The following is a 26,804-nucleotide window of genomic DNA, read 5'->3' on the forward strand; positions in this document are numbered from 1 at the left end:
AACCTATTGCCCCTTCTCTTTTTTTTTCCTCGTGCTCGTCGTCCCCCTCATCATCAAGATGGACCGAGAGCAGCAGATTAACGATCTGGAGATGCAGCAGTCCGCCCTCCTCGGTGCCCCCCCGGCGACCCTGCCTTCCTAAAAGGGCACACCTGAGACAGAAGCGATCCAACCCCATGCTTCGTTTGGCTTTAAGGTAGTCGGATTTTGTTTGATGAGCCACAAATACTTCAGTTTTCTTTCATGTTGATTTGAATCATGTTTTGGATTTCATGGAGGGTGATCCCATTTGGTTGTTTTCAGTGACTCCTTCTGACGAACGTAGATTTAGGGTAAAAGATAGATGAATTTTGATGCTATCCTCCGATTGCCTAAACAATTGATCTTGATTGCTGATCTGTTAATAATTAGCATTTGGGCGTCCTGTATTGTGCGACAGTGAGTATACTGTTAGATGAATTCTTTGCTCATCAAGAATAGAAGTGTTATTCTTAACAGATATGCAATCTGCTAGTTTATCTTGCCCTTTTTGTGATTAACTTGCTCTTTTGTACCATCATTCTTCTTCCATTACAATTTTTATGACTTAAAAAACTATCTTTGTTTTCAGATAGTGATGGATGCTGGATCTTTTTTTGGGTCCATCTCGATGATGAGGGGGACGACGAGCACGTAAACAAAATAGACCTGTATCCTTTTCTTCGCTCGATTCTTTCATTTTGATGCTTCACGTAAGTTTGAGCTAACGCTTGAGTCAATATAGGTTAAGAACAGGTGGGCCGGCAAGACTATTGTGGATCTCTTTGCGGAGGAGTTCAAAGGTGCCATTATGACTATTATGTATTTCACAAAAAAATGTTTTTTTTTCTTCTTGTTCTTATACATGCGGTGGCTTTCTGATGATGACAAGCAGAATGAGTTTCCTTCTCTTTTTTGACTATTAGTTAGGGTTCGTGACTAAATTTTGTGAAGCCCTATCAGTGTTGTTGATGAGGAAGCGTTTGTTCTTCTATTGCTATAAATTATGATTTTTCATGGTGAGGTGTGAACCTTGCTTACTTTGGATAGGTAAATGCTGTGAAGTGTGGAAGGATCCAAGTGGAGGATAAGGGTCAACACGTTATATATTGTGCAGTAGTCTCAAAAGATTAGCCACTTTCTTCACAGGTATGCTTGTTTGGTATTGTTCTGGTTGCATTATGCTCTTTCTTTGAAAAGAGGAAGATTTTGTTACTTCTTTGTACTGTCTGTTTTCTTCATTTATATTGATCTAGAGCTAAGCTGACATCTACTTTGTCAGAATCATAACTTGCGCGTTCTTGCTGACAACTCTTACTCCCCCCCAAGCATTTTAAGCGGGAGGGCAAAGAGACAAGTCGTTGCTTTTCGGAACAGTGCCACTCTCACCTCTGTAGTGTTTTTGTAGTATCTTGGGTTTTTTAGGATCGTTTCATTATACTTCTATAATTTATAAATATGCTATAGCGAGTTGTGAATTTTATAGAACCTCGAAGGCTACGGTAAAAATCGTGCCCCCCTCCTCCTGCTATTGGTTGCTGCATCAATAGGAAGCTATGGATTCAGTGAGGGCGCAATCAACCTGAAGCAGCGTCCTGTGTTGGTTGCTGCATCAATAGGAAGCTATGGAGCATATCTAGCAGATGGTTCTGAGTATAGGTTCATCTTGTTAATGCTGCTCGGGACTATAGTATGATATGGAGGTCTTCATTAGATGATCATGTGATTGTTCTGTTTGTAGTGGAAACTATGGCCAAGAAATTACTGTGGAAATCGTCAAAGATTTTCACAGGAGAAGGCAGTTCTTTCTGAAGCTGGAGCTGATATAATTGCTTTTGAAACAATTCCAAATAAACTTGAAGCTCAAGTATCTTTTGATGTATTTGTAGAGCTAAGCAATGGTTCCTGCTCTTCCTTCGTTGCACATTTAGGTACTTGGGGTACTCAATACCAAAGAGTAAAATGGCACAAATAGTTGAGTCTTTGGATAAGATTTAGCTAAAACAGAAATTCAGAACAGAGTTTGTTACAAGAATCTACTGCAAATATTAAGAAGCTTGATTTTAGTGGAACCCTAGACTTGAGATTCTTATTTTGCTCAAGATGTTCCTTTTAGTGGATCCTAATTATGACTTCTTTTACAGGCATATGTTGAACTTCTTTTGGAGTGTGACACAAAAATTCCAGCTTGGTTTTCTTTCACTTCGAAGGATGGGATCAATGTTGTTAGTGGAGATTCTATGGCTGAATGTGTTTCTCTGGCTGATTCATGCAACAAAGTCGTTGCTATTGGAATCAACTGCACTGCACCTAGATTCATCCACAATTTAATTCTCTCTATTAAGAAGGTAATACCTATTGTACAGTCATTCTTTTTCTCTTTTTGTTTGGAATGAAGCTTAATGCTCAATTCAGAAGGAATCCATCATTGATACAAAATTTGACAACTTATTGATCTTAGTTAGTATTTCAGTCTTGTGACTTCATATTCTGTATTCCTTGTGACTTCATATTCTTGTGACTTCATATTTTAGTATTTATTTCTTGATTGACCATAAGTTATGATGTAGGTTATTGAGGATATGTCTATACAAGTCAATGTACCTGCTCTAGCAATGGAAGAGGTAAAAATATCTTTTGGAGTTGTCTTTTAGTTTATGGTAAAAACAGTTTCGAGTCACTGAAATACAATGGTTTTGCAGGTTGCTCCATTGGCCGTCTCAGATGCGGCTATGCTTGCCCCTGAGGAGATTTTTCATGGAAAAGGAAACATCAAAGAAGAGGCAGAGTTAACAAAAGAAGAGAGGAAAAGGAGACGGGCCAACCAGAAAAGAAGATTTCGAAGATTGAAAGGTATCCTTTATTCGCTTATATTTATGGTTCTGCTTATTTTCATGCTTGTCTACAATCTGTGCATAATGGTCAAAAAAATTAGTGGCGAACTTGTGACAGACATGATCCACCACTTAGAATTACATAGTTCTTGTGCACAGGATTGTATAATTTCATTATGCTCTTTTTAGGTGTCCTCAAGAGTATTGGGAAGAATGTCGACAAGCTAAAAAAATGAAGAGACTTTAACAAATTAAGGAGCACTAGGAGCTGCAATCCCTCCTCTTCACCGACATCTAAGTAGAAAATCTTGTGTTATATTGTTCTACCTTTGTTTTAATAGTGTTATCATTTTGTTGGTTGCTTATGAAATTTTGTTGGTTGCTTATGAAATTTCTTCAGAATGTTATAAATATTATTTTTGAATGTTAGAAAATTGTATATTAAATTTTATTTTGAAATTTAGTATTTTGAATGATTTATAATATTGGAAAATTGTGTATTAAATTTTTTTTAATTTTTTTTCTAAAAAAGACAACGGTTTTTCACCGTTGTCGTAGATAGTTTAAAACTGTTGTTGAAGACCCTGTTATTAAAGGTAGACGCTCAAAGACAACGGTGAAAAACTGTTGTCTTTGAAGGAAAAGACAACAGTTTTTCACCGTTGTAAAAAATGTTGTCTTTGCCTTCAAAGACAACGGTTAAAAACTGTTGTCTTTTGCCATCCCTTTTAACAACACGGCCTTTAACAACAGTTCAAAATGGCCTACGACAACGGTGAAAAACCGTTGTTGTTTGACTTTTTTCTTGTAGTGGTAGCAGGCGACGTCAGCATCGGGGGGCCGAGCGGCACCCGAAGAGCGGCCGGAGCAGCTCTCAATATGGGGGCAAAATAAGGGACTGACCGACACCCAGATGGAGGCGCCGCCCGCCCCGATACCGTTTCATCGGGCTCTGTTCCAGACGCCCTCGGAGGTCGCACAAGATAATCAAGACAAAGGATCTTCATCAGGCGAAGCACCCGTCCGAGACGTCAGAAAAGGAAAAGCGCCCCGAACGGACGCGTCACCCGAGCGGATCAACCGGCAGTTCTCAGAGGCCATCCTGCGTGATCCACTACCGAAGCATTATGTGCCCCCTGCGATCGGGGAATACAACGGGACAACTGACCCATACGACCATCTGGGTAAGTTCGATAGCACTTCCACTCTGCATCAATGTACAGATGGTGTGAAGTGTCGAGTGTTCCCCACCACCCTTTTAGGATCGGCGCATCGGTGGTTCTGGAGGTTGCCGGACGGATCTATCACGAGTTTCAAGAATTCCGAACGGTGTTCCTCCTTAATTTTGCAAGCAGCAGGCGCCACCAGAAGACCAGTGTCAATTTGTTCGCCATCAAGCAAGGCATGAGAGAGTCACTCTGAGCTTACATACAACGCTTCAACCAGGTGGTCATGGACATTCCAACGGTCACCTCGGAAACAATGATGAACGTGTTCACGCAAGGGCTCGTGGACGGTGATTTCTTTCGCTCGCTCATCCGGAAGCCGCCTCGGGACTATGACCACATGCTGCATAAGACCAACGAGTACATTAATGTGGAGGAAGCCCAGGCGCCAAGAAGAAAGGAATCCCTGAATGACCAACCAGCTCTCATCAAGCGGAAGCAGCCCATCAGTCACCAGCCCCCCAGAGGACCGCGAGCCGAAGCCGCCCGTCCTCATCAGCACACTCGGCCGCACGCCGTTCAACAAGTCGCGGCTGATCGGCCCAAGCCTAAGGGGAAGGTATGGACCCCCGATGTTTTGTTCACTCCATCAGTCAGCTACTCACAACACCCGCGACTGTCGGAGCCTCCCCCCCCCATCACTCATCCTGCGCCAAGGAGCTACCACCGCCGATCACCATCACCAGACCGGCGACATCGACAACAGAGCCCTGTTCAAATAGTCACTACAAGAAAAAAGTCAAACAACAACGGTTTTTCACCGTTGTCGTAGGCCATTTTGAACTGTTATTAAAGGCCGTGTTGTTAAAAGGGGTGGCAAAAGACAACAGTTTTTAACCGTTGTCTTTGAAGGCAAAGACAATATTTTTTACAACGGTGAAAAACTGTTGTCTTTTCCTTCAAAGACAACAGTTTTTCACCGTTGTCTTTGAGCGTCTACCTTTAATAACAGGGTTTTCAACAACAGTTTTAAACTATCTACGACAACGGTGAAAAACCGTTGTCTTTTTAAAAAAAAAATAAAAAAAAAATTAATACACAATTTTCCAATATTATAAATCATTCAAAATACTAAATTTTAAAATAAAATTTAATATACAATTTTCTAACATTCAAAAATAATATTTATAATATTCTGAAGAAATTTCATAAGCAACCAACAAAATTTCATAAGCAACCAACAAAATGATAACACTATTAAAACAAAGGTAGAACAATATAACACAAGATTTTCTACTTAGATGTTGGTGAAGAGGAGGGATTGCAGCTCCTAGTGCTCCTTAATTTGTTAAAGTCTCTTCATTTTTTTAGCTTGTCGGCATTCTTCCCAATACTCTTGAGGACACCTAAAAAGAGCAGAATGAAATTATATAATCCTGTGCACAAGAACTATGTAATTCTAAGTGGTGGATCATGTCTGTCACAAGTTCGCCACTAATTTTTTTGACCATTATGCACAGATTGTAGACAAGCATGAAAATAAGCAGAACCATAAATATAAGCGAATAAAGGATACCTTTCAATCTTCGAAATCTTCTTTTCCGGTTGGCCCGTCTCCTTTTCCTCTCTTATTTTGTTAACTCTGCATCTTCTTTGATGTTTCCTTTTCCATGAAAAATCTCCTCAGGGGCAAGCATAGTCGCATCTGAGACGGCCAATGGAGCAACCTGCAAAACCATTGTATTTCAGTGACTCGAAACTGTTTTTACCATAAACTAAAAGACAACTCCAAAAGATATTTTTACCTCTTCCATTGCTAGAGCAGGTAAATTTTAGAAGGGAATCATATCACCTCTGAATATGAGGTAGCACAACTAAGAAGGGCTTTCATGTAGTTGGCTTGAATACTAAGAGCTTTGTTGCAATCCTCAACAGCCTTTTCGCACTATCCGAATTGCAGTAAAGAACAAGGTTTGCAGGGTCATACTTGAGTCCTTCCCGTAAGCTAAGCTTGCTTCCATAAATTTTCTTGAGTTAAAGAGTTCATTGCCTAATGCTCGTGCTCGAGATATAGCTCTTGTGTTGTTCAATAATGTATATATCTCCACATTTCTAGGATGAATCTACTTTGCTTTTTGTGAAGACATTTTCAAACCTGAAAATTATTCATTACACATTTTCAATGAACATAAAAATATTGAAAACTACCTTAATATTCAATATAACACTTTAACATTACCTTCCTCGAGCCATGTCCACTTCGACATTGACAGCATACAAGTGTGAATTTGCCAGCATACCAAAAAACTTAGTATTTGAGGATGGTGAATTTACACTATCAAGTTTAAATACATTAGATATGACCATATCAGCTTCTTCAAGTTGATGAAGTCAAAGTTACGCTTCACATTTTGAAGCCATTACCTGCAATTGTGAGCATTATAAGAATACATTATTGTATTCTCTTATAATAACATTAACATGACATCCAAACTAATGAGATTAAGTGCTAGTATGAGTTTACAAATGATGAAGCATTTGCTCCTTCAGTGAAGGCAGCATCACTCTCCTTAAGGTCACTCTTCCAATCTACAACCTTTCGGGCTTCTGCACACATGTCCAAATGTCTTTCCATTGCTTGAAGCTCCCTAAATTCAACGGAATGTAAACTTAACCTAACAAGAGATGTTTCCTAGCATTCTCAACTTAACCTAACCTATTGACCAAAATAAACAGGTTTTTAGAAGAATGTATATTTCAGTATAAGATTTACTCATCAACATCATTTATCACAATGAGTCAAAAGAAAGAATAATGAAATTTAAAAGCTAAAACAAACTAAGCACAAAAAACAACAATTTCTTTTTCTTCTCAAGTTCTTGAGTTCATATAACATGATAAAAAACTTCACGTGTTATTATTTATTTCTCATCACAATATTTGTTGCAGTGTGGTCTACTAATCATAGAAAACAAAACAGACACTTGATTGTATGTCTAGAATTCAATTAATCATAAGTGCATCCGGAGCAACATTAATATATGGTAATAACAATGTTATTTTTTTTCTTTTCGGCAACACAAGGATATATTTTAATTACTGCAATTAATGGCACTCCAAGGCTATCTACCAATATTGTGAGTTAAAACAGACGAATGTAAGACAAATATATGGGTAGTAATTTGTTTAAAGCTGTTCAATCCTTGACAATTCTACAAAAAGATCTCTTTTATAATTTAGAATTGTGATCAAGCAAAATGACTGTAGTAAGGACAAGGGATTGATGTTGCAACTTTGAATAACAAATATAAACAATGCAAAAATCATAAGACAACTCTACCATAAAAAAAAGATGCAACCTTATCAATCAGAATAGAATTTGATAAAATTGAGATAGTTCTTCAATTATACCTATTAATTATGTAATAGAAGTATTCATAAATAAATTACATGTCATAATTAATAACAGCAGTGGGTGACTAGCTCCAAGGAAATGAATCATACGCAATTAAGTAATATCAATATCTCAGCATAACACTAGGAGTCTAGGACCAGTAGCAATCAATTTGCAAACTTGAATTAGAAAGAATGGAACATTATTAAAGTGTTATAACCTTATAAGCAACGATGCCAACCTTTGGTGTGCACGCCTGAAAGCAGGATCCAAAACCAATGCCTCTTCACACTCCTTTATATAAAATTGAATTGGTAGTTTAATATGGGAGATGTGCTTATTGGTGGTAAATCTACTGGTATTGCATGCAGACTGATTTATTTCATTCTCATTCTTCCATTTATGTCTTCTATAGCACAATTTAATTACTCAAACATTTATAAAGCCAAGGAGATACATAAAACAAAACAAAATTGAGCATCATACCTTCTTCAAGGATTTCAGATCTTTGAAGAACACGTCTGAAGAAGAAAATTGATCCTTCATACGTGCACCAGCATGAGCGCAATGACAACAGGCATCAAGACCAACACCCACCATCACAACTATGCCGTGAGAGGAGAAATTGAAAAGGGAAGGGGAACATGTGCCAACTAACAAACAAGGAAAATAGTTAGAAAAAGAGAAGGATGCAGTGCTCGCAACAGATCCTTCGGACGTGCTCCAGCAAGAGCGCTACAAGACCGTGCCATGAGGGGAAGAATTGAAAAGCGGGGAGGGGCAATCGAGGATTAAGACACAAACCTGTGAGAAGATGAATGTCGGGAAAGGAAAGACTGATCACTTCGACTCGGTGCTGCGTGAGGAAAAGGGCAAGCTTCCTACTAGTATATGGAGATGGAAAAGGACGAGAGTTTCAGAAGAAGATAGAAATGTCGCTATCTTCAGATCCCAAATCAGACAAATCAGTAATAGTTATCTGATTCGTAAAAGAGGCGAAAAAAAACCTGGAAGAGATCTCGCAGGGGATGCAAAGAGACGCCTGTGCGGATCAATACGATTTGAGAGGAACACTACCGACTGGAGTGATGCCGCCATTTCCGAAGCGAATCAAACCCAGAGAGAGGAGAAAGAGGAAGACGAGGAGTAGGAGGAGGAGGAGGACGAGAAAGGTGGAGGCTTGAGGAGGAGGAGGCGGTGAAGATGGCTGAAAGTAGAGGCCGCGAGGAGGAGGTGGCGAGGCAGAAAGTTGAGGCGACGAAGAGGGCGGCGAGGAAGGAGGCAGCGAAGAGGGTGGTGAGGAGGGAGGAGGCGAAGAGGGCGATGAGGAGGGAGGCGGCGAAGAAGGCGATGAAGAGGGTGGTGAGGAGGGAGGCGACGAAGAGGGCAGTGAGGAGGAGTCGGCGAAGAGTAGGGTTTTGGGAAAGAGACAGAAAAAAATAAGGCGTAAAACAGACAAATGACGAAGGAGAAAAAGTGGCGAAAGAAAAAACAATTACATTTAACAACACTTAATAGACAACGGTTTTTAAAAACCGTTGTCGTAATCCCAAAAAAGCGCACATAGACAACAGTTTTAAAAACTGTTGTCGTACCCTTTAAAAATCGTTGTTGTATCCCCAAAAAAACATAAATAGACAACGGTTGTTAAAAACCGTTGTCATAGGCCAAAAAAATTACTAGAAGACAACAGTTTTTGTTAAAACCGTTGTTAAAAGGCAAAAAGACAACGGTTTGGTATAAAACCATTGTCGTTTGAGTGTTGTTGAATGACATTTTTCTTGTAGTGAGTAGAAAGGAGATCCCCCGAGCAGCAGCATCGTCAGCAGCCCGGAGCCCACCATCGGGCGTCGCATGAATGACCTCGACCATCCGCTCGAGAGGAGGAGAATAGGGGCAATGCGTCTCGAGGCGAGATTAATATCATCGCCGGAGGCCCGACCGGAGGAGACTCCAATAGAGCCAGAAAGGCACACGCAAGGCAGCTGAGGATACACGCGGTCGGCTGCAGCCAGGAGAGGGCGAGCGGACCCGAGATCAGCTTCGGGCCTAGGGACCTCGAAGGGGTCGAAGTCCCACACGATGATGCCCTGATCATTCGAGCGGTAATAGCTAACTACACTATTCACCACATTTTCATTGACACAGGCAGCTCGGTCAACATAATATTCAAGAAGGCCTTCGACCAACTGTAAATCGACCAAGCTGAGCTACTGCCAATGACAACCCCCCTCTATGGGTTCACTGAGAACGAAGTCTTGTCGGTCGGCCATGTCCGGCTGGCTATCTCGTTGGGAGAGGAGCCGCTTAGAAGGACAAGGACCACCAGCTTCATCGTGGTTGATGCTCCTTCTGCGTACAACGTTATCTTGGGGCGACCAGCTCTCAACGAGTTCCGGGCGGTTGTCTCTACCTTCTGCCAGAAGATCAAGTTCCCGATGGAAGATCAAGTAGGGGAGGTGCGGGGAGACCAGCTGGCAGCTCGAAGATGCTATGTGGAGATGGTCCGAGCTGAAGCCAAGTCCGCTCAGAAAGTGCCGCGAGTCGAGGTAAATGCTATAACTGAAAAACCACCTTCTTTGGTTTACGAAGAAAAGGAGGAGGTGCAGATTGACTCTTCCTGACCGGAGGCCACTACCTTCATAGCATCCGACCTGGAGGAGAACCAGAAGGAAAAGCTGATCAAATGCCTCTAGTGAAACCGCGACATCTTCGCTTGGTCGACCCAAGAGCTGCCAAGGGTCTCGCCAAGCGTAGCGCAACACAAGCTTCACGTCCGACCAGACGCCCGACCGGTGTAGCAAAGGAAGAAGGACTTTAGCGCAGAGCAGAATGTAATTATCCGGGCGGAGGTAGAGAAGCTTCTGGAGACCGGCCACATAAGGGAAGTGTAATTTCCGAGTTGCCTCGCAAATGTGGTACTGGTCTCCAAGCCGGGCAACAAGTGAAGAGTCTACATCGATTTCCGGGACCTAAACAAGGCATGCCCAAAGGACTTCTACCCCCTGCCTTGGATCGATCAACTGGTAGACTCCACGGCCGGGTGCGAGCTGATATGCATGCTGGATGCATTCCAAGGCTACCATCAAGTGTCGCTCGCCCGAGAAGACCAAGAGAAGGTAAGCTTCGTCATGGCGGACGACACCTACTGCTACAACGTAATGTCGTTCGGGCTAAAGAATGCAGGAGCTACCTACCAGCATCTAATGAACAAGGTATTCAGGGAGCAGATCGGACGCAACTTGGAAGTTTACGTGGATGACATACTTATCAAGTCCTTCCGGGCAGCAGATCTCTATGCGGATAAGGAGGAAACTTTTCAAACATTGAGAAGATATGGAGTCAAGCTTAACCCTCAGAAGTGTCTATTCGGAGCAAAAGGCGGGCACTTCCTGGGCTACATCGTGACCGAGCGGGGCATAGAGGCGAACCCCAGCAAGATAAAGGCATTGCAAGACATGTCGCCTCCCAGAAATCTTCGAGAGGTACAGCGTCTCACCGGTCGGATAACGGCGCTGTCAAGGTTTATCTCTAAGACCGCCGATCGGAGCCTGTCATTCTTCAAGATTCTACGTAAAGCTACCAAGTTTCAATGGGACGAGGAGTGCGATCGGGCATTCGAGGAACTGAAGACTTACCTGAATTCCTTACCCGTGTTGGCAAAACCAGCCGTAGGCGAGCCACTCCGCATTTATTTATCTTCAACCGAGCATGCTGTGGGCTCGGCATTAGTAAGGTCAAACGACAAAGAACAGCCTGTGTACTTCTTAAGCCATATCTTAAAGGATGCTGAGTCTCGCTACACCGGTCTCGAGAAGTTGGCTTTCGCCTTGGTCCTTGTCGTTCGGAGGTTGCGCCCTTACTTTTTGGCGCACACCATTATTGTGATGACGAACAGCCCATTGGGAAGGGTACTCCTAAACCCTGAAGCATCTGGACGGCTCATCAAGTGGACGACGGAGCTAAGCGAATTCGACATCCAATACCAACCCCGCCCGGCGATCAAGGCACAGTCCTTGGCAGATTTCATGACGGAGGTACAAAAGCCCGAGCCCGAAGCTACATGGAAAGTATATGTGGACGGATCATCCACTCGGCTCGGAAGCGGAATTGGGATCCTGATACTTTCGCCTCAGGGAGAGCGGATGCATTTGTTCGTCCGGCTGGACTATCGGGCAACAAATAATGAGGCAGAGTACGAAGCCCTCATAACCGGACTGCAGGCCGCACGACATGTTGGAGCCAGGCGGCAGATGAATTAGCCAAGCTCGCAAGCTCGCAAGCTCGATATCGTCGGTCGTCATCCAACAACCAATCGAGCAAGTATCCTTGGTAGCGTACGTGGACCGGATGGAAGGCCTCACATTCCCGAGCGATTGGAGAACATTCATCATAGAGTTTCTGCGCTCAGGGGCCACGCCGTCCGACCGGGAGGAAGCCCAGCTACTAAGGAGGAGAGCCGACCGGTTCACGCTCATCGTAGATCAGCTTTATAAAAAAGCGTTCTCCCGACCTCTGCTGAAGTGTGTCAGTTCGGAAGGCGCCGAGTACATTCTCCAGGAGGTGCACCAAGGATCTTGCGGAGGTCATCCGGGCGGCCGGTCTTTGGCTAGGAAGATCCTGCTAGCCGGATACTTCTGGCCAACTCTACACGAGTACGCTGCTCGGACCGTCGCAACATGTCTTTCTTATCAGAAGTACCACAGTTTCTCTCATAAGCCGACGGAGGAAATGAAAGCGTCCACAGTGTCCTGCCCGTTCGACCAGTGGGGCATGGACATCGTAGGACCTTTCCCTATGGCGACCGGACAACGAAAGTTCCTATTGGTGGCAGTCGATTACTTCTCCAAGTGGGTGGAGGCTGAGCCATTGGCCAAGATAACCGAGCAGATGGTCAAGAAATTCATCTGGCAACACATCATCTGTCGGTTCGAAATTCCGTGTCGTCTAGTGTCAGACAACGGGCGACAGTTCGTCGGAAAGTAGCTCGAGAAATGGTGCAAGGGATATGGCATTGAGCGACACTTCACGTCTGTGGCGTATCCCCAAAGTAACGGTCAGGCCGAAGTAGCCAACCGGGAGATCCTCCGAATTCTTCGGGCTCGACTCGACCACATGGGAGGGAGCTGGGTGGATGAGCTACTAGGAGTCCTATGGGCCATCCACACGACCCCTAAGGAGGGAACGGGAGTAACACCGTTCCACCTGGTGTATGGAGGCGAGGCGGTCGTCCTAGTCGAAGTCGGCGTAGAGTCCGTTCGGATCCAAAACTACGACGAGGATAATTCTGAGCGGAGGTAGCTAGAATTGGACTTGATCGACGAGGAGCGAGCCAAAGCGTCTGTCCGGCTGATGGCCTAAGGCAAAGAATGAAGCAGAACTACAACCGCCGCGTGATTCCCCGAGCATTCCAGGTGGGTGACTTGGTCTGGAAGAAAGTGAAGCCGGTCGGGGACGTAGGCAAGCTGGAGGCTCCCTGGGCAGGACCCTTCAAAGTCGTCGAGAAGCTCTGATCGGGAGCCTACTACTTGGAGGATGAGGATGGACGGCGACTGGATAGGCCATGGAGTGCAAACCACCTCCAGCCCTATCGGGTCGGATGAAAGGTGCGCCGATGTAATATATTTCATGAATATTCCGTTCGGCTGTATCCTTTGGGTGCAGGAATGAAAGTTATAAGAATAAAGTGAAGGCATGAGAATTATGCGCCAAGTGGGTTGCTGCATGAAGGCGTGGTGAAGACCCCGTGTCATTCGGCGGGGCGTATATGATTCGAGCCACGGGCTCGATGTCGAAGACCCCGTGCCGTTCGGGCGGGCGTATATTATCTGAGCCATAGGCTCGATGTCGAAGACCGTCGAGCAGCGACGTTAAATCTTAGAGTCGAACCGGCGACTATAAACCCCCCGGCCTGAAGACCGTCGAGCAGCGACGTTAAATCTTAGAGTCGAACTGGCGACTATAAACCCCCCGGCCTGAAGACCGTTGAGCAGCGACGTTAAATCTTAGAGTCAAACCGGTGACTATAAAACCCCCGGCCTGAAGACCATCGAGCAGCGACGTTAAATCTTAGAGTCGAACCAGTGATTATAAACCCTCCGGCCTGAAGACCGTCGAGCAGCGACGTTAAATCTTAGAGTCGAACCGGCGACTATAAACCCTCCGGTCGGAAGACCGTCGAGCAGCGATGTTAAATCTTAGAGTCAAACTGGCGACTATAAACTCTCCGACCGGAAGACCGTCGAGCAGCGATGTTAAATCTTAGAGTCGAACCGGCGACTATAAACCCTCCGGCCGGAAGATCGTCGAGCAGCGACGTTAAATCTTAGAGTCTAACCGGCGACTATAAACCCTCCGGCCTGAAGATCGTCGAGCAGCGACGTTAAATCTTAGAGTCAAACCGACGACTATAAACCCTCCGGCCTAAAGACCATCGAGCAGCGACGTTAAATTTTAGAGTCGGACCGGCGACTATAAACCCCCCCCCCCCCCCGGCTTGAAGACCGTCAAGCGGCGACGTTAAACTCTAGAGTCGGACCGGCGACTATAAACCCCCCGGTTAGAAGACCGTCGAGCGGCGACGTTAAACTCTAGAGTCGGATCGGCGACTATAAACCCCCCGGCTTGAAGACTATCGAGCGGCGACGTTAAACTCTAGAGTCCGACTGGCGACTATAAACCCCCCAAACGAGGCAGTGTCACGTTGAAGCACTTCAGCGAGACTATCAGAAAATCCATATAAAATGGAGAGTCATTTGACCGATCGACACAGAAAAGAAAAATACTCCAGCGACAAACTCATAAAAATCCCGAGCAAAGTGGGAGGTCGTTGGACCGATCGACAAAGTTAAGAAATTCCCTACGGGAAAAAGGTCGAGAGACCGGTCGGTATAGTTACAAGGAACACCCAAAACGAAAAGTTAACAGTGCAAAAGTTAGCATTACAAAATTACACTTAAAATCTCGTCGATCAAGGGCAAAGTCATAGATGCCATTCCTTAAAGCAAGGTCGTTTAAGCCAACCGGGGAAAGTACGGAAAAAGCAAATCTTCATTAAAGATAAGGCTGCAGGAGCCGACCGGGAGAATTACAGAAAACACTATTCATTCAAGAACGTCAAAAATGGGCTCAGGAATGTGCTCTAGCAGCCCGGCCAGATCCTTGGGGGGAATAGAAGACGCCTCCGGGAGCAGGCCCTTAGCCTTCAAATATGTAGTGGTGGCTTGGATGGCTTCTTCAAAGGCAAGGACCAGCCGATCGCTGAACTTGTTACCAAAGTCATCCGACCGGAAGTAGTTGTGCCTCATCGCCGCGAAGCGCCCTGGTTCGCTGTCTTGATATTCTTTGAAAGCCGCTCGGGCGGCTTCTAAGGCATCTTGGAGATCTTTAATGTCTCCTCGAAGTTTAGCTTCAGTAGTCGATCGACCCTCTTGCTCAGCAGAAAACAGATCGGCTAACTCTTGGACGCGTTGCTCCAGCGCTCGGGCCTGTTGATTCTTGGCCAAGTCAGAGATGGTTGTATTCTTCCTATTGGTAGCCAGCTTCATCTCCCGATCGTGCGACTTGACTTGGGCCTCAAGGTCAGCTACCCTGGTCTCCAAACCAAAAGACTTGTGTCGTTCGGCCTATAGTAGTTTCTCCGATTTGCTCAGTTCGGCTCGGAGTGCCGCATATGATGGGCTCTGAGTTGGCGCCCCTCCAGAAATTTGAAGCTTTTTCAATTCTTCTTCTAGGGAAGCCAGGCGATTGCTGACCGCAATGTTCTCCACCCAGTACTGTTCGGACAGAATAATGTCAAGAGCCAATATTAAACATAAAGTAGGTAAAAGAGCATACCCTGATTGCTTGTTGCAGATGGCTATCGCTGAGCTGCCCGGGGGTCATCAGGGCAACGCGAGCCCTCGCATCTTCCCATACTTTGGCGAGCGGTCCTCGGATAGTGATCTGGTGCTCCGGAGCGGTTGGCCGATCTGCGGCCAAAAGAAACTCTTCAGTGGGAAGATGGATGACGGCCTTGATCGTTCGACGTCCGCTCGGATCGGATTGAAAAGAGATGGATCGAACGGATGACTCGCCGAGCGGAGCAGAAACTATTCCCGAGCGCCTGAGCCGGAGATGAACCCGGGGCAGGGAACTAACCGGTCTTGATTCGAGGGAGGCCACTAGTTGGTTGAGCTAGGAAGGAGTGCAGTTTGAGGAGATGGCCTCGGTTGAAGTAGGAACTGGGTTGACCGGTTCAAAGGGGGCGTCAACTGACTCGGTCACCGGTTCCACAATGGTGAGATCCGTTCGGCACCGCTTGTGTGTTATCAAGGGGGAGTCGTCGGCCGACTGCCCCGCGTCTTCGGAGGTAGGCTGACCAGCTGATGATATAGCATCGCCGATCGCTTCGGTTGCAGGGATCCAACTGGTAGACTCTCGGGCCTCTGTTGGTGTTTCTTCGCTCTCGTCGTCACGCGAGCCGACCGGCACGATCCCTAGATCGGCCATCTCCTTAGCCGATGCTGCTTCTATTTCGGCGGCCTTTAATTTCATCCGCTCGGTGGCCTTGGCGCGCCACATGATTTCACCTGCATAAAAGAAGAATAAATCAGTTAGACCAAAAGGAGCGGGGACAGGGAAAGCGCTTACCCATGCTGCTCGGAAGCTTCGTTCGGATCGGGCTCAATCCGAATATATATAACACCCCCTCGTGAAGTAGCTTATTGATACTAAACCGCTGGTCGGCTAATAGATTGGTTGCATGAAGATAATCCGTCTAGCTCTTGTATTTATCGAGATCCGGTGGTCTTGGCACAGTGGTCTGCCATTTGGTGCGAAAGGAGGGTCGTTCGGGAAGGCGAAGGTAAAAATAATTTTCCTTCCAGTGCTTGTTCGAGGTCGGCATCTTGTCGAAAAAGACAAGACCGATCCGCGATTGGAAGAGAAAAGTACCCCACTCGGATTGTTTGGGATAGTAAAAATAATGGAACACTCTGGGGACTAAGGGAATGTCGTGCAGCTTGAAAAGGATCACTACGCCGCACAGCAACCTAAAAGGGTTGGGGACAAGTTGGCCGAGTGGGAGGCGGAAACAACTACAAACTTCACGGATAAAAGGATGTATGGGGAAGCGCAGACCGGCCACAAATTGGTCGCGAAAGAAGCAAACAGTGTCGGTCGGTGGATTGTGGGGCCGATCGGAGGAGGTGGCCAAAACTAATCTATGGTCCGGAGGAAGTTCGAATTCGTTAAGGAAGCGTCCCGCGTCATCCTCGTCAAACTGGCTTACCATGGTCATATACCATAGGCCAGGAGAGAGATCAGAAGGTTGCGAGGTGCTAGTCATCGCCGGAACAATACCGAGGAAGAAAGGACCAAGGAAAGAATGAAAGGGTTGACGGAGGAGATCGAAACTGTATCGAACTGGCGCAAAGGCCACCGGAAGGGAAACTCGGAGGAAGATAAAGATATGAGAAGGCTTACTGGGAGGCGAAGCGTGAATAAGGAGGTCGAAAGTTCGTCGGGGCACCGAGGCAAGCGAATGTCGGGAAGATGGCCGCGAGAGGAACCACCAAAAATGCGAAGGCAAGAACGATAGAAGGGGGGTCAGCGTCGGCGCCTAATAAACCTAGGGTGCGGACCACAACAGCCGTTCGATCCAGGTCATCGAAAGGAACGATGGCATCAGACCGTCGGATTTGAACTGACGTCTGTCCCATCGAAGTTGACGCCCTCGCCGTACGATGACGACGGACTCGCCAAGTGGTGGTCAGTGATTGGGCAGCATTTAATGAACATCATTACTCGCGCGTGGGCGGCTTAATGAGGATTGGCACAAATTCCGAGGAGACCCGCCAACTCCGACCGTCCTTAGAAGTGGTAGCACGACAAATGGCAAATAGAAATCAAAACTACCAAGGCACAGCTATCAACTCGTCGGTCGGCTGAATGGACCTCCCAAGAGCCGAACGGAGGTACACTTTCAGGAGCGGCAGAGTGGATGTCGCTCGATTAAACTCATGGTCCAGTCAGTCGAACTTAGCGCCTCCTTCGACTAGACTTGAAAGGGAGGCATGTGATCCGGCGGTAAGGACGGAGGACCCTCGTTGGCGGAAGGTCAACGACACGTGGAGGTCAAAGGTCAAGAGACTCAACCCTGGGACCCGACCGACCGAACTGAGAAGGTCGACCGGCCGGGAATCCCCCGAGCCGAATGAAAGACAACCCGACTAGGGGTCGGGTTTCCGATGCTCTAAGGTAAAAAGGTTTCAAGGCTGAGCGGGATGTCCGTTCGGTCGGGGCACATGGCAACGAAGACAGGCAGGAGCAATCTCATCCTAGCATACGACCGAAAGTCCTCCCAGTCGGACCGATACCTACAGCTAGGGCAGAAGTGATATGCCTGCCGAGCGGCCTAACGGCTCGGCCCTGGAACAGACAGGAGGCGCAAAAGGACAAAGGAGACAGGGGATAACATAATCCTCGAGACATCTACCGCCGACAGGTAGCAGGGTTGGCGGCCGAGCCGTACACAAGATCATACGGTGGAAGCTTCCACTGTCACATCCGGAATATGATCGGACGATTGCGGAATGGCGTCAGAGGTACTTTTCTGACATGGGCTCGTTAAGGTATGTTTGGGGAAGTGTGCACACATCGAGAAGCGTGCACGCATCGAGAAGCGTGCACGCATCAAGAAGCGTGCCCACGCCTCCCTGGGGTCCTATATAAGGACCCCCAGACGTCGACGAAGGTATGCGGAATCCTCACTGTAGCCACAATTACGCTGCCTCTCTCATTTCCCGTTGTCTGACTTGAGTGTTGGAGGGTCGTTGCTGGGAAACCCCTCCCGGCTCGGCTTCTTTGTAGGTTTGTCGGAGATTTATGCCACCAGTCGGATCAGCAGCGGAAAGTGTCATGTCCCCAGCGTCCATCGATTAAATACTTGGACAGGATCAGTAAGTAAAATGTACGGTGAAGATTCTTGTGAATAACATGGTTTTTAGTTAGTAAAATTATGTCTGACAGCATTTGCCTGTTCATAGACCATATCTTCTGCTATCTCTCCGAAGTGTTTAATCAATATGCTTGCTCTTGTAAGCCATGAGCCACCATGAGCATATTTATATATGTATATGTAAGCTTTATTGGGCCGGGTTCACCGTATCGGATTCTCTTCCAGCAGCTGATGACAGTGGCCCATCACCCACTAAAATATGTGTGGGCCCCGCTCCGAGTACATGTATAGTTTGTAAGTTTGCTATTTCTTGTTACCATGGGAGTTGCCGGTCGACTGGTATGAAATTGTGTGTATTATGTATGTTAACATCGAATAAATTCTACTTTTGATCTGGGGTTGGATCCCCCCAGTCTTCTCAAGTGACATGTCGTTTTTCTTCATTGCGGCTTTGGATACATTTTGAATGATTCAGTCAGGACCGACAAATTCGATAAAAGAATTTAGTTAATTTGGGTTGAATTGAAATTTGGATGATTGAGTCAGAACCTGAATACATTGATAAATACCCATCAGATCAGATTTAAACTAATCTTTTATGCATCTAATTAATATTATAATGAATTCATTACCTTCTCATACAATTCTATCCCACCAAACCCACCTAATCACTTTCGCACAAGTGGTTGACAAAGGCCTCGTATTGTTAGATTAGATCGCGTTGAATATGGAAAAAGTGGAAGCAACAAAGTCAGACCAAATCTTTTTCAGGCATCAAGTCAACTGTTGGATTGTTCACCCAAAGTCATCTCCCAACTGCGTTGGGTGCAACCACCTCTTTAGACCCTCATCTCCACTTGGTCATTTGGTGCAGCCGTTGCCTTCTCACCTAATATTCCCTATCCATGCCCTACACGACTCACTTATCCACAACTTAATTATGTGTTTGGCTAAGATTAAGTAAACTTTACAAAAGCTAAATTAAGTAATCTCATTCTAGAACTAGAACCGAACATATTTGTCAAAATTTAGACAATTCCAAATTTAAACAACTTACCGTATTTTTCTGAATCCAGTGAAGACTTGTCAAAATCTGAATCACAAAGTTGACCGTTCTGACTTCCTATTACAAGTCTATGTGGAGTCAACGGCACCCTGTGAAGATTTTTTTAGATTTGTCGAACGCGGACAATCGCAACTGGTTGAACAAACTGTTCCGTGTCCTCCCTCGAGACAGCGATTTGTCTTCGCCGTCAACCTCGTAAAGGTCTCCACATGTGATCGAGGTTGACTAGTGCTTCCACCGCTCCGCCGAACGCCAGTAACGAGGATCTCTTAAAGTCAACTCTCACTTGTATATAAAGCGGCCCTTTGTTCTCTTCTCTGTCGAGATCCGGTAGAACTCCACCGAATTCCGTATTTGATTCCGATGGCCATCGGAGAGTGGCGTCGAGGCCCGACCATCGGCCGCGGCTCCACCGCCACTGTCTCCGCCGCGGTAGCCTCCCCCTCCGGCCTCGTCTTCGCCGTCAAGTCCGCCGACCTCTGCTTCTCTGCCCCCCTGCAACGAGAGCAGGCGATTCTCTCCTCCCTCCGCCGCCACCCCAACGTCGTCTCCTGTCTTGGCTTCGACGTCGCCGCCGGCGTCTACAACCTCTTCCTCGAGTACGCCCCTCTCGGCTCGCTCTACGATCGCATAGCGGCGCGCGGCGGCAGCCTCGAGGAGCAGGAGATTCGCTCCTACGCCGGAGACCTTCTCCACGGCCTCGCCCACCTCCACGCTGCTAGCGTCGCGCACTGCGACGTCAAAACCCGGAACGTCCTGCTCTGGCCCGAAGGCGGAGCGAAGCTGGCGGACTTCGGGTGCGCGCAGCGGACTTCTGGGGCGGCGCCGTCGGTGGCAGGGACGCCGATGTACATGGCGCCGGAGGCCGCTCGCGGAGAGGAGCAGGGAGCGCCGGCCGACGTGTGGGCGCTCGGGTGTACGGTGGTCGAGATGGCCACCGGGCGACCACCGTGGCCGGACATCGCCGACCCGATCGCGGCCCTGCACCGCGCCGGGTTCACGGAGAACGTCCCCGAGTGCCCCGGATGGTTGTCGCCGGATGCCAGGGACTTCGTGGCGAACTGTTTGAGGAGGGACGCGCGGGAGCGGTGGACGGCGGAGCAGCTGCTGCGGCACCCGTTCGTATCTAAGACGACTTGCTCGCCTGAAAACACCTCCCCTCCGGCCGACCAAGTTTGGGTCTCCCCGAAGAGCACGTTGGAGCAGGGAATGTGGGACTCCCAAGAAGAAGAAGAAGAAGATGAAGAGCACCACTCCGACAGCCCGCGAGAGAGGCTTCGGCGACTCGCCGGCGGCGTCTCTCAGGCGATCAATTGGGAAACCGACGGCAATTGGATCACAGTGAGATCCAACGAGAACGAATCTGCCGCAGCGACAGCAGAAGCCGATCTCATTGCTTCAGAACACTCTTTCGATTCAATTCGATCGGAAGTTCCAGCAAACAGAAACGATCCATTTGCCGGAGAATCTATGAATCAAACTGTAGAACAGACACATTCCCCTTTTTTGCAAATTTGCTGCGCTTCAATTATGTTCTTCATTCTCTCAAAAAAACAGAAAAATGTAATCATATTCCTCCAAGAGATCATCAAAAAAGTGACGCCATTTCCAAGAAGTAACCAGTTATTTTGTCAATGAGATGGAGCATAAATTTAGGACGATTAGCTTAAGATGGAAGCATTCAGATAAAAAAGAAGAACAAAGCGTGCTTTGTTAGTGATTGATTAATTTGGTGGACCACAGGCGTAAATTGTAGTTGCGTGCGGTGGACAGTTGGAGATGCGTCGTCAGCGCGTCAGGCTCATGCTCTGGCTTTCCCTGTGGTGGCTTTTGACGGTGCAGTTGCATGTCCTGTCCAGCTACCACCTGCAACGCTATCCGCCGTGCTCATCTTTGGACCGGATCGGTCGGTTCGGCCGATATGGTTAGCTCGAGAATCGAAAGGAAACCCAGCTGCTTCTACCTTTGATTGAGATCTAAATCTACAGTCTGGATACAACCAATCGTGAATTCGGTGTGAAAGCATGAACCTGCATGAAAATTCTATCCGTCTTCTAGATCCTCAATCAGTCGGCGCCAACGCGAGCGTTGAGTTTTCCATTCCTCGTCTAGAGAAGTGAGCAGATGGATCATGAACCCTTTGACTTTTCATTCCTTCAAGTCGACGTTTGACAGGACACACGGTCAACTGCGGATGTCAGCGACGCAGGTTCGTTGTGTGACCGGCCTACATGGCGGGGCCGGGCCGGTGGTGGAAGTGCGCGCATCAGCACGCCACATCATCGCGCGCAAATACCTGTAATCCTCTCCCTTTAATTCACACCTCATCGCACCACCCACATTCGCACCCACCCATCTACCCCTCTGTCTCCGCATCCGCGTGTCTTTGAGAAGGTAAACGGAAGACAGAAGAGGACGGAGGAAAACGACGAGGGAAAGGAATATAGCAGACAGAAAGCAGAGCTGACACGGTGACGCCCTTCCTTTGTTTACTTCGCCGCCCTCGTTTCTCTCCCCGAACATGGAGCGAGGTAAGAAGAAAGCGAAGAGATCTCTCCTTTGCCTTCCCGAATCCGATTCCGCCGTTCATGCCGCGATCCGCTAGTGCTTCCCCGGCTTCGTGGTGGAGGGGGCGCATGAGGAGAAAAAAGGTCAGTGCTCGCTCTCGCGCAGCCTTCTTTTTTATTTCCGCCGTTGTCTTTTCCGGAGATTCTTGTACGGAATGTGTAATGTGTCTGTTGCTTTTAATGTTTTCTTCTTCGCTTTGAGGTCGGGAAGAGGGTTTGAGAAATGAGTTGGATCTCTCGATGTTACAGGAATAAACCTCAATGCATGAAGAAAGATAGCAGTAGATTCTTGATCTACTTTGTTTTATGCTTTTAGATAGCAAACTATCCTTAGAAATGGAGTTTGTTTGCGTCCAATTTGAAGGAAAGTGAGCAAAAAATAGAGGAGAAAATGATGCGGAAATTCGAACTTTAAGGTAAGCTTGTCTGCGATTTTGTTTAAGGTGGATTCTTTGTTGTTATCTGCACGTGAAAAGCAAAGTTAGCCAGAATATGTTTTGGACGCACTTTGTAAGGTTAATGTGATGAATTGGGCATATACCAACAAAAAGATTTTAACATTGAGAATTACAAGAAGAGCTTTTGGAATTTACCATTGCGAGTATGGTTCTGATTGAGTGAGATTGCTATTTCACTATTTTAGTTCTTGAGGTTATATTGGTTCTCTTTTACTTGCTATATGTTTCTGTTTCATCTTTTGCACTGCCAATTGGTTTACTCTCTTTCGATTCAAATGTTTAGCCCTTTTGGGGCCAATCATGCAGTAAATTATGTGGATATTGGACACTTATATGCCATTTTATTCAAAAAAATTCTAAGCAATGAAGCATAGAGTGTATGTTTCAAAAACCATATGAAGTGCCTAATGATTATGTGAAGTGAACTATACACTTTTTAAATAGCACAGGCACTGTTAATGAAAAACAAAGTGCCTAATGATTATGCAAAACACTTGGAAATTGTCATGGTAAATTTTCAATTCTTTTTAGAATGGTAAAATCTCTAATTATTATCATAGCGAACGTGAGTTTCTATTACCATTGTGGTACAAGTTCATATATAGCCCTTACTCTGAATCATAGTAAATTTATGATCTTATCAAATTCTCTTAATTTGCTATTATTAAGTTTTGCTTCCATATTAACTTGATATCATCTCTTCCCTGTAAGGCAAATAATAGTTTTCGTGATGATCTAACCATTTAAAGCTGGTACCAGGATAAATAAATGTTTGAGACTGTCTGTAGCTTGATCTCTACATATGATTTTTTGCCCCCACAGACAGTAGCCAAATTGGTATTCAGGTGATAGAATTGCCACATAGGAGCAATGTTTGAATCCTCTGATATCATTCCCCTAAGGAATAAGTTCCTCCCACCTAGGAGGTTGCTCCGTGATTTATCATCCTTCCACATGCCTTGGGGTGGGTCATGGAGGGGCAACTGGGATGAACATCATCACCTTTTGCGACACTTGATCTCTACATGATTTCAATTCAACTATTTGGAATTTACAGTAGTTCAATATCTACACCTCTAGCATCTGATCAGAATGAGTTTCTACATGGAGTTTGATATCTTAAAATTTGAGAAAGATTCAAGTTCCTTGTGTAATCTACTAATGTTTTATTCCTCACTTTTAGGGATCAAAATGAGGGCGACCCACCCCATCAAGTACAAAGTTCTCCAGTAGTAGGATGCCAGGTGTTCTAGCCCTTTCGATTATGTATGACAAGTGCATTAGATAAGGGCAGTTTTGGTGAAGCAGGGAATGAAGCCATTGGTCCATCAGATGTCATATATTTTGGGTCATTATTATTTGATATCCTCAAATTGCTCATTTAATTAATTGATGTATTCACATTTTGGGGTTAAGTCAAATGGTTTCAGAAAAATGAATTATCATACTACAACATAACTAATTAATGTCGCAGTCGTACTATAATTGTGTTACTTTTGACGTACGTGTGTTAATTACATGAATTGAATTGGAGTTATTAATCTTTTATTAATATCTTAATTTTAGGATGTCAAAATCGAATTTTTTTTAATTCCTTTCATCCGCGTGCAAGTCTCTGGTCTTTAAAGACCAGCATTAACATGTTAGTGGTGATTTGTACAAATCAACACGAGCATGTTGGTACACTAACAGAAGACTAGTACGAAGAGTGGTATTTGTTTACACAAATCTACACCACTTTAGTCTTGGTTCGTATAAGTCAGTACTTGCATGGTGTAAACCAGCACTAGAAATTAGTGTTGGTTTTTTGTTGGTAGTTGTTTGTGCAAATCAACATTAATAGTTGATGATCAACGTTAACATGGTGTTGATTTGTACAAATCAATACTAACATGGTACTAGTTTGTGCAAATCAATACTAACATGGTGCTAGTTTGTGCAAGTTAACATCACGTTGGTGCTAGTTTGTGTAAACTAACGACAATGTGCTGGTATTGGTCTTTAAAGACCAGCACGATAGAGCTGGTCTTTAAATACTAACTCCATCTTAGTGCTTGTTTGTAAAAATCAATCTCATTTTGCATGCAGGAGAGAGACTTGCATGTAAGAGAGAGAAAAGAGTTGCATACAGATGACAGAGGAATTAAAAATTTTGATTTTGGCCGTGTTAGCTAGTCCACGTTGGATGTCGCCTACCGTGTGTGTGTCTATATATATATATATATATATATATATACACACACACACACACACTAATCAGGGTAGGCAATATCTAACGTGGATGATCTGACGCAAACAAAATCAAATTTTTTAATTTCTCTCTCATCCAACTGTTACACATATGAGTTTGTTATCCGATAATATTTATTGGAAATGCCGTGAATGTTATGGAGTTCCCTTAGTTTGTTTTACTCAATGAAATATTATATTGTTATAACTAAGTTATAAACTCTCTAATGATCAAAATCAATATAAGATAATGATATTGTTGTAGAAACTAGCAACTAATTGTTACACGTTATAGCAAGTACTTGCTAACTTTTACATAGCGATTGTAATTAGAGAATGTTCATTTGAAATATAGTAAGCGTTATAGTTTGTTATGTTAATGAAATATTATTTTAATAAGATTATCATTTTTCAATAAGCTAAATCAACATAAAATGATATTGTTGTAGAAGCTAACAATCAGCTACTACACATTCTAGCAGCTACTTGTTAGATTTTACATAGTCGATCGTGATTAAATAATATTAATTTGAAATATATTGGGTGTCATGAAGTTCTCTTAGTTTATTTAGCTTATTGAAATATTATTTAACTAGATTATCACTCTCTAATAAATAAATTCAACATAAAATAATGACATCGTTGTAAAAACTAGAATCCAATTGCTACACATTGTAAAAGTTAACAATCAATTGCTGCATATTATAGCAACTAATAATTGGCTGCTAAACATTGTAGAAGCTAGATGTTGGTGTAACAAGGGCCAACAAGAAGGGGTGAATTGCCTACAAAACAAAATTATCCCTTCTTGTTCTTTTAACTTAGATTAGTAGGCACAATTAAATTAAACATAAAAATGAACAACTAAAAGAAAGAAGTAAGAAGGCCAAAAATTAACTTAGTTATAACCTAGGTGGTTGTTAATTCAACGCTCTGAAAGTGCTCTACTAGAATTCTCTTTCGTTGCAAGCGGAGAAGCCTCTTACAGAAGTTGACAGCTCAAAAGAAAGACTAGGAAATAGTATAAGACTTGTTGTTCAAGTTGTTAATTATTTCTTAGCTCCAGGGATCTTTTTATATCCCTTGAAAAATTCTATACGTAGCTAGAAGACGCCTCTAAGATGGTCCAAAGCACCTTTCATCAGATAAGTTTTATCTGTCGAAGATGGGCAGGAAGGTGCCTTTGACACTGTTCATCGAAGGCGCCTTCCATAAGATAGATCAACTCCTTAATTGATTTCTTCGCGTGGGTGATGTTCTAGCTAACCGGAGTTAAGCTCACCTGAATCCAACTCCGACCTTCTCCTTGAGCAGCCTTCCTCCTCGACTTATTGTCCCTCGAACCGCTACGCGCGTCCTTCATATCCGCTGATGTACTCTTCCGTAGCACCTCGTCCTTCGGATGCACTGAGCCTGTCGACTCCCTTCCCGTGTCATCCTTCTCGCTAGTTGCGTCTTCCACTCGACTTCTTGTGTTTCTAAGTTCCTGCACACTTAGACACAAGAATCAAATACACATGACCTAACTTAACCTGGTTGATCACATCAAAACTAACCCGGGGTACTTACACTAACAACTATTTGTTGCAACCTAAGTCTTAAAATCGATCCAAATGTATTTTAGATAATTTATTTTAAATGGAGCACCCACTTGATTTTAATTGAAAAGGGATGTTCGCCATTTGACAAAACAAAAATATATATATATATATCCTGGGCGCCTCACTGCAGGGGAGGCATCTCCCATGTAGTGAGGCGCCCATGCACGTTGCCTAGGCTATCAAAGTCGTGTATATTATACACACACACACACACAAAAGAATGATACCCTGTACTTTCATGTGAACAGAAGTGGGCCGCATTCGACATGGGTGATCTGACGCAGTCAAAATCTCAATTTTTTTAATCTCTCTTTCATCTACATACAATAACTCTCTTCTCTTTCCCTTAATTGCATGCAAGATGGTGCTAGTTTATACAAACTAGTGCTAAGGTGATGCTAATTTCTATAAACCAGCACCACTTTGATGCTGACACTACCAAACCAACACTAAGGTGATGTTGATTTCTAAACTAGTCAAGTGGTGCTGATTCTACAAACCAAAACCACATCTGGTTTGTAGAAATCATCAT

General features: G+C 45.0%; 1 protein-coding gene and 2 long non-coding RNA genes across 3 annotated transcripts; all 3 read left to right on the forward strand.

The window, feature by feature from the left end:
• Positions 1-1,819: 1,819 nt before the first annotated feature.
• On the forward strand, positions 1,820-2,339 carry LOC121977701. The gene is made up of 2 exons (XR_006111009.1): positions 1,820-1,885; positions 2,163-2,339. It is a non-coding gene; the product is annotated as an uncharacterized LOC121977701 (long non-coding RNA).
• A 17,272-nt stretch (positions 2,340-19,611) lies between these two features.
• Positions 19,612-21,097, forward strand: LOC121977702 (mitogen-activated protein kinase kinase kinase 18-like). The gene has a single exon (XM_042530146.1). It carries the CDS (start codon positions 19,781-19,783, stop codon positions 21,053-21,055), a length of 1,275 nt encoding a protein of 424 aa, XP_042386080.1. The 5' UTR covers positions 19,612-19,780; the 3' UTR covers positions 21,056-21,097.
• A 629-nt stretch (positions 21,098-21,726) lies between these two features.
• Positions 21,727-23,863, forward strand: LOC121977703. The gene is made up of 2 exons (XR_006111010.1): positions 21,727-22,068; positions 23,626-23,863. It is a non-coding gene; the product is annotated as an uncharacterized LOC121977703 (long non-coding RNA).
• Positions 23,864-26,804: the final 2,941 nt, after the last annotated feature.

This window comes from Zingiber officinale, chromosome 4B (assembly GCF_018446385.1).
Source record: "Zingiber officinale cultivar Zhangliang chromosome 4B, Zo_v1.1, whole genome shotgun sequence".
Taxonomy (NCBI): Eukaryota; Viridiplantae; Streptophyta; class Magnoliopsida; order Zingiberales; family Zingiberaceae; genus Zingiber; species Zingiber officinale.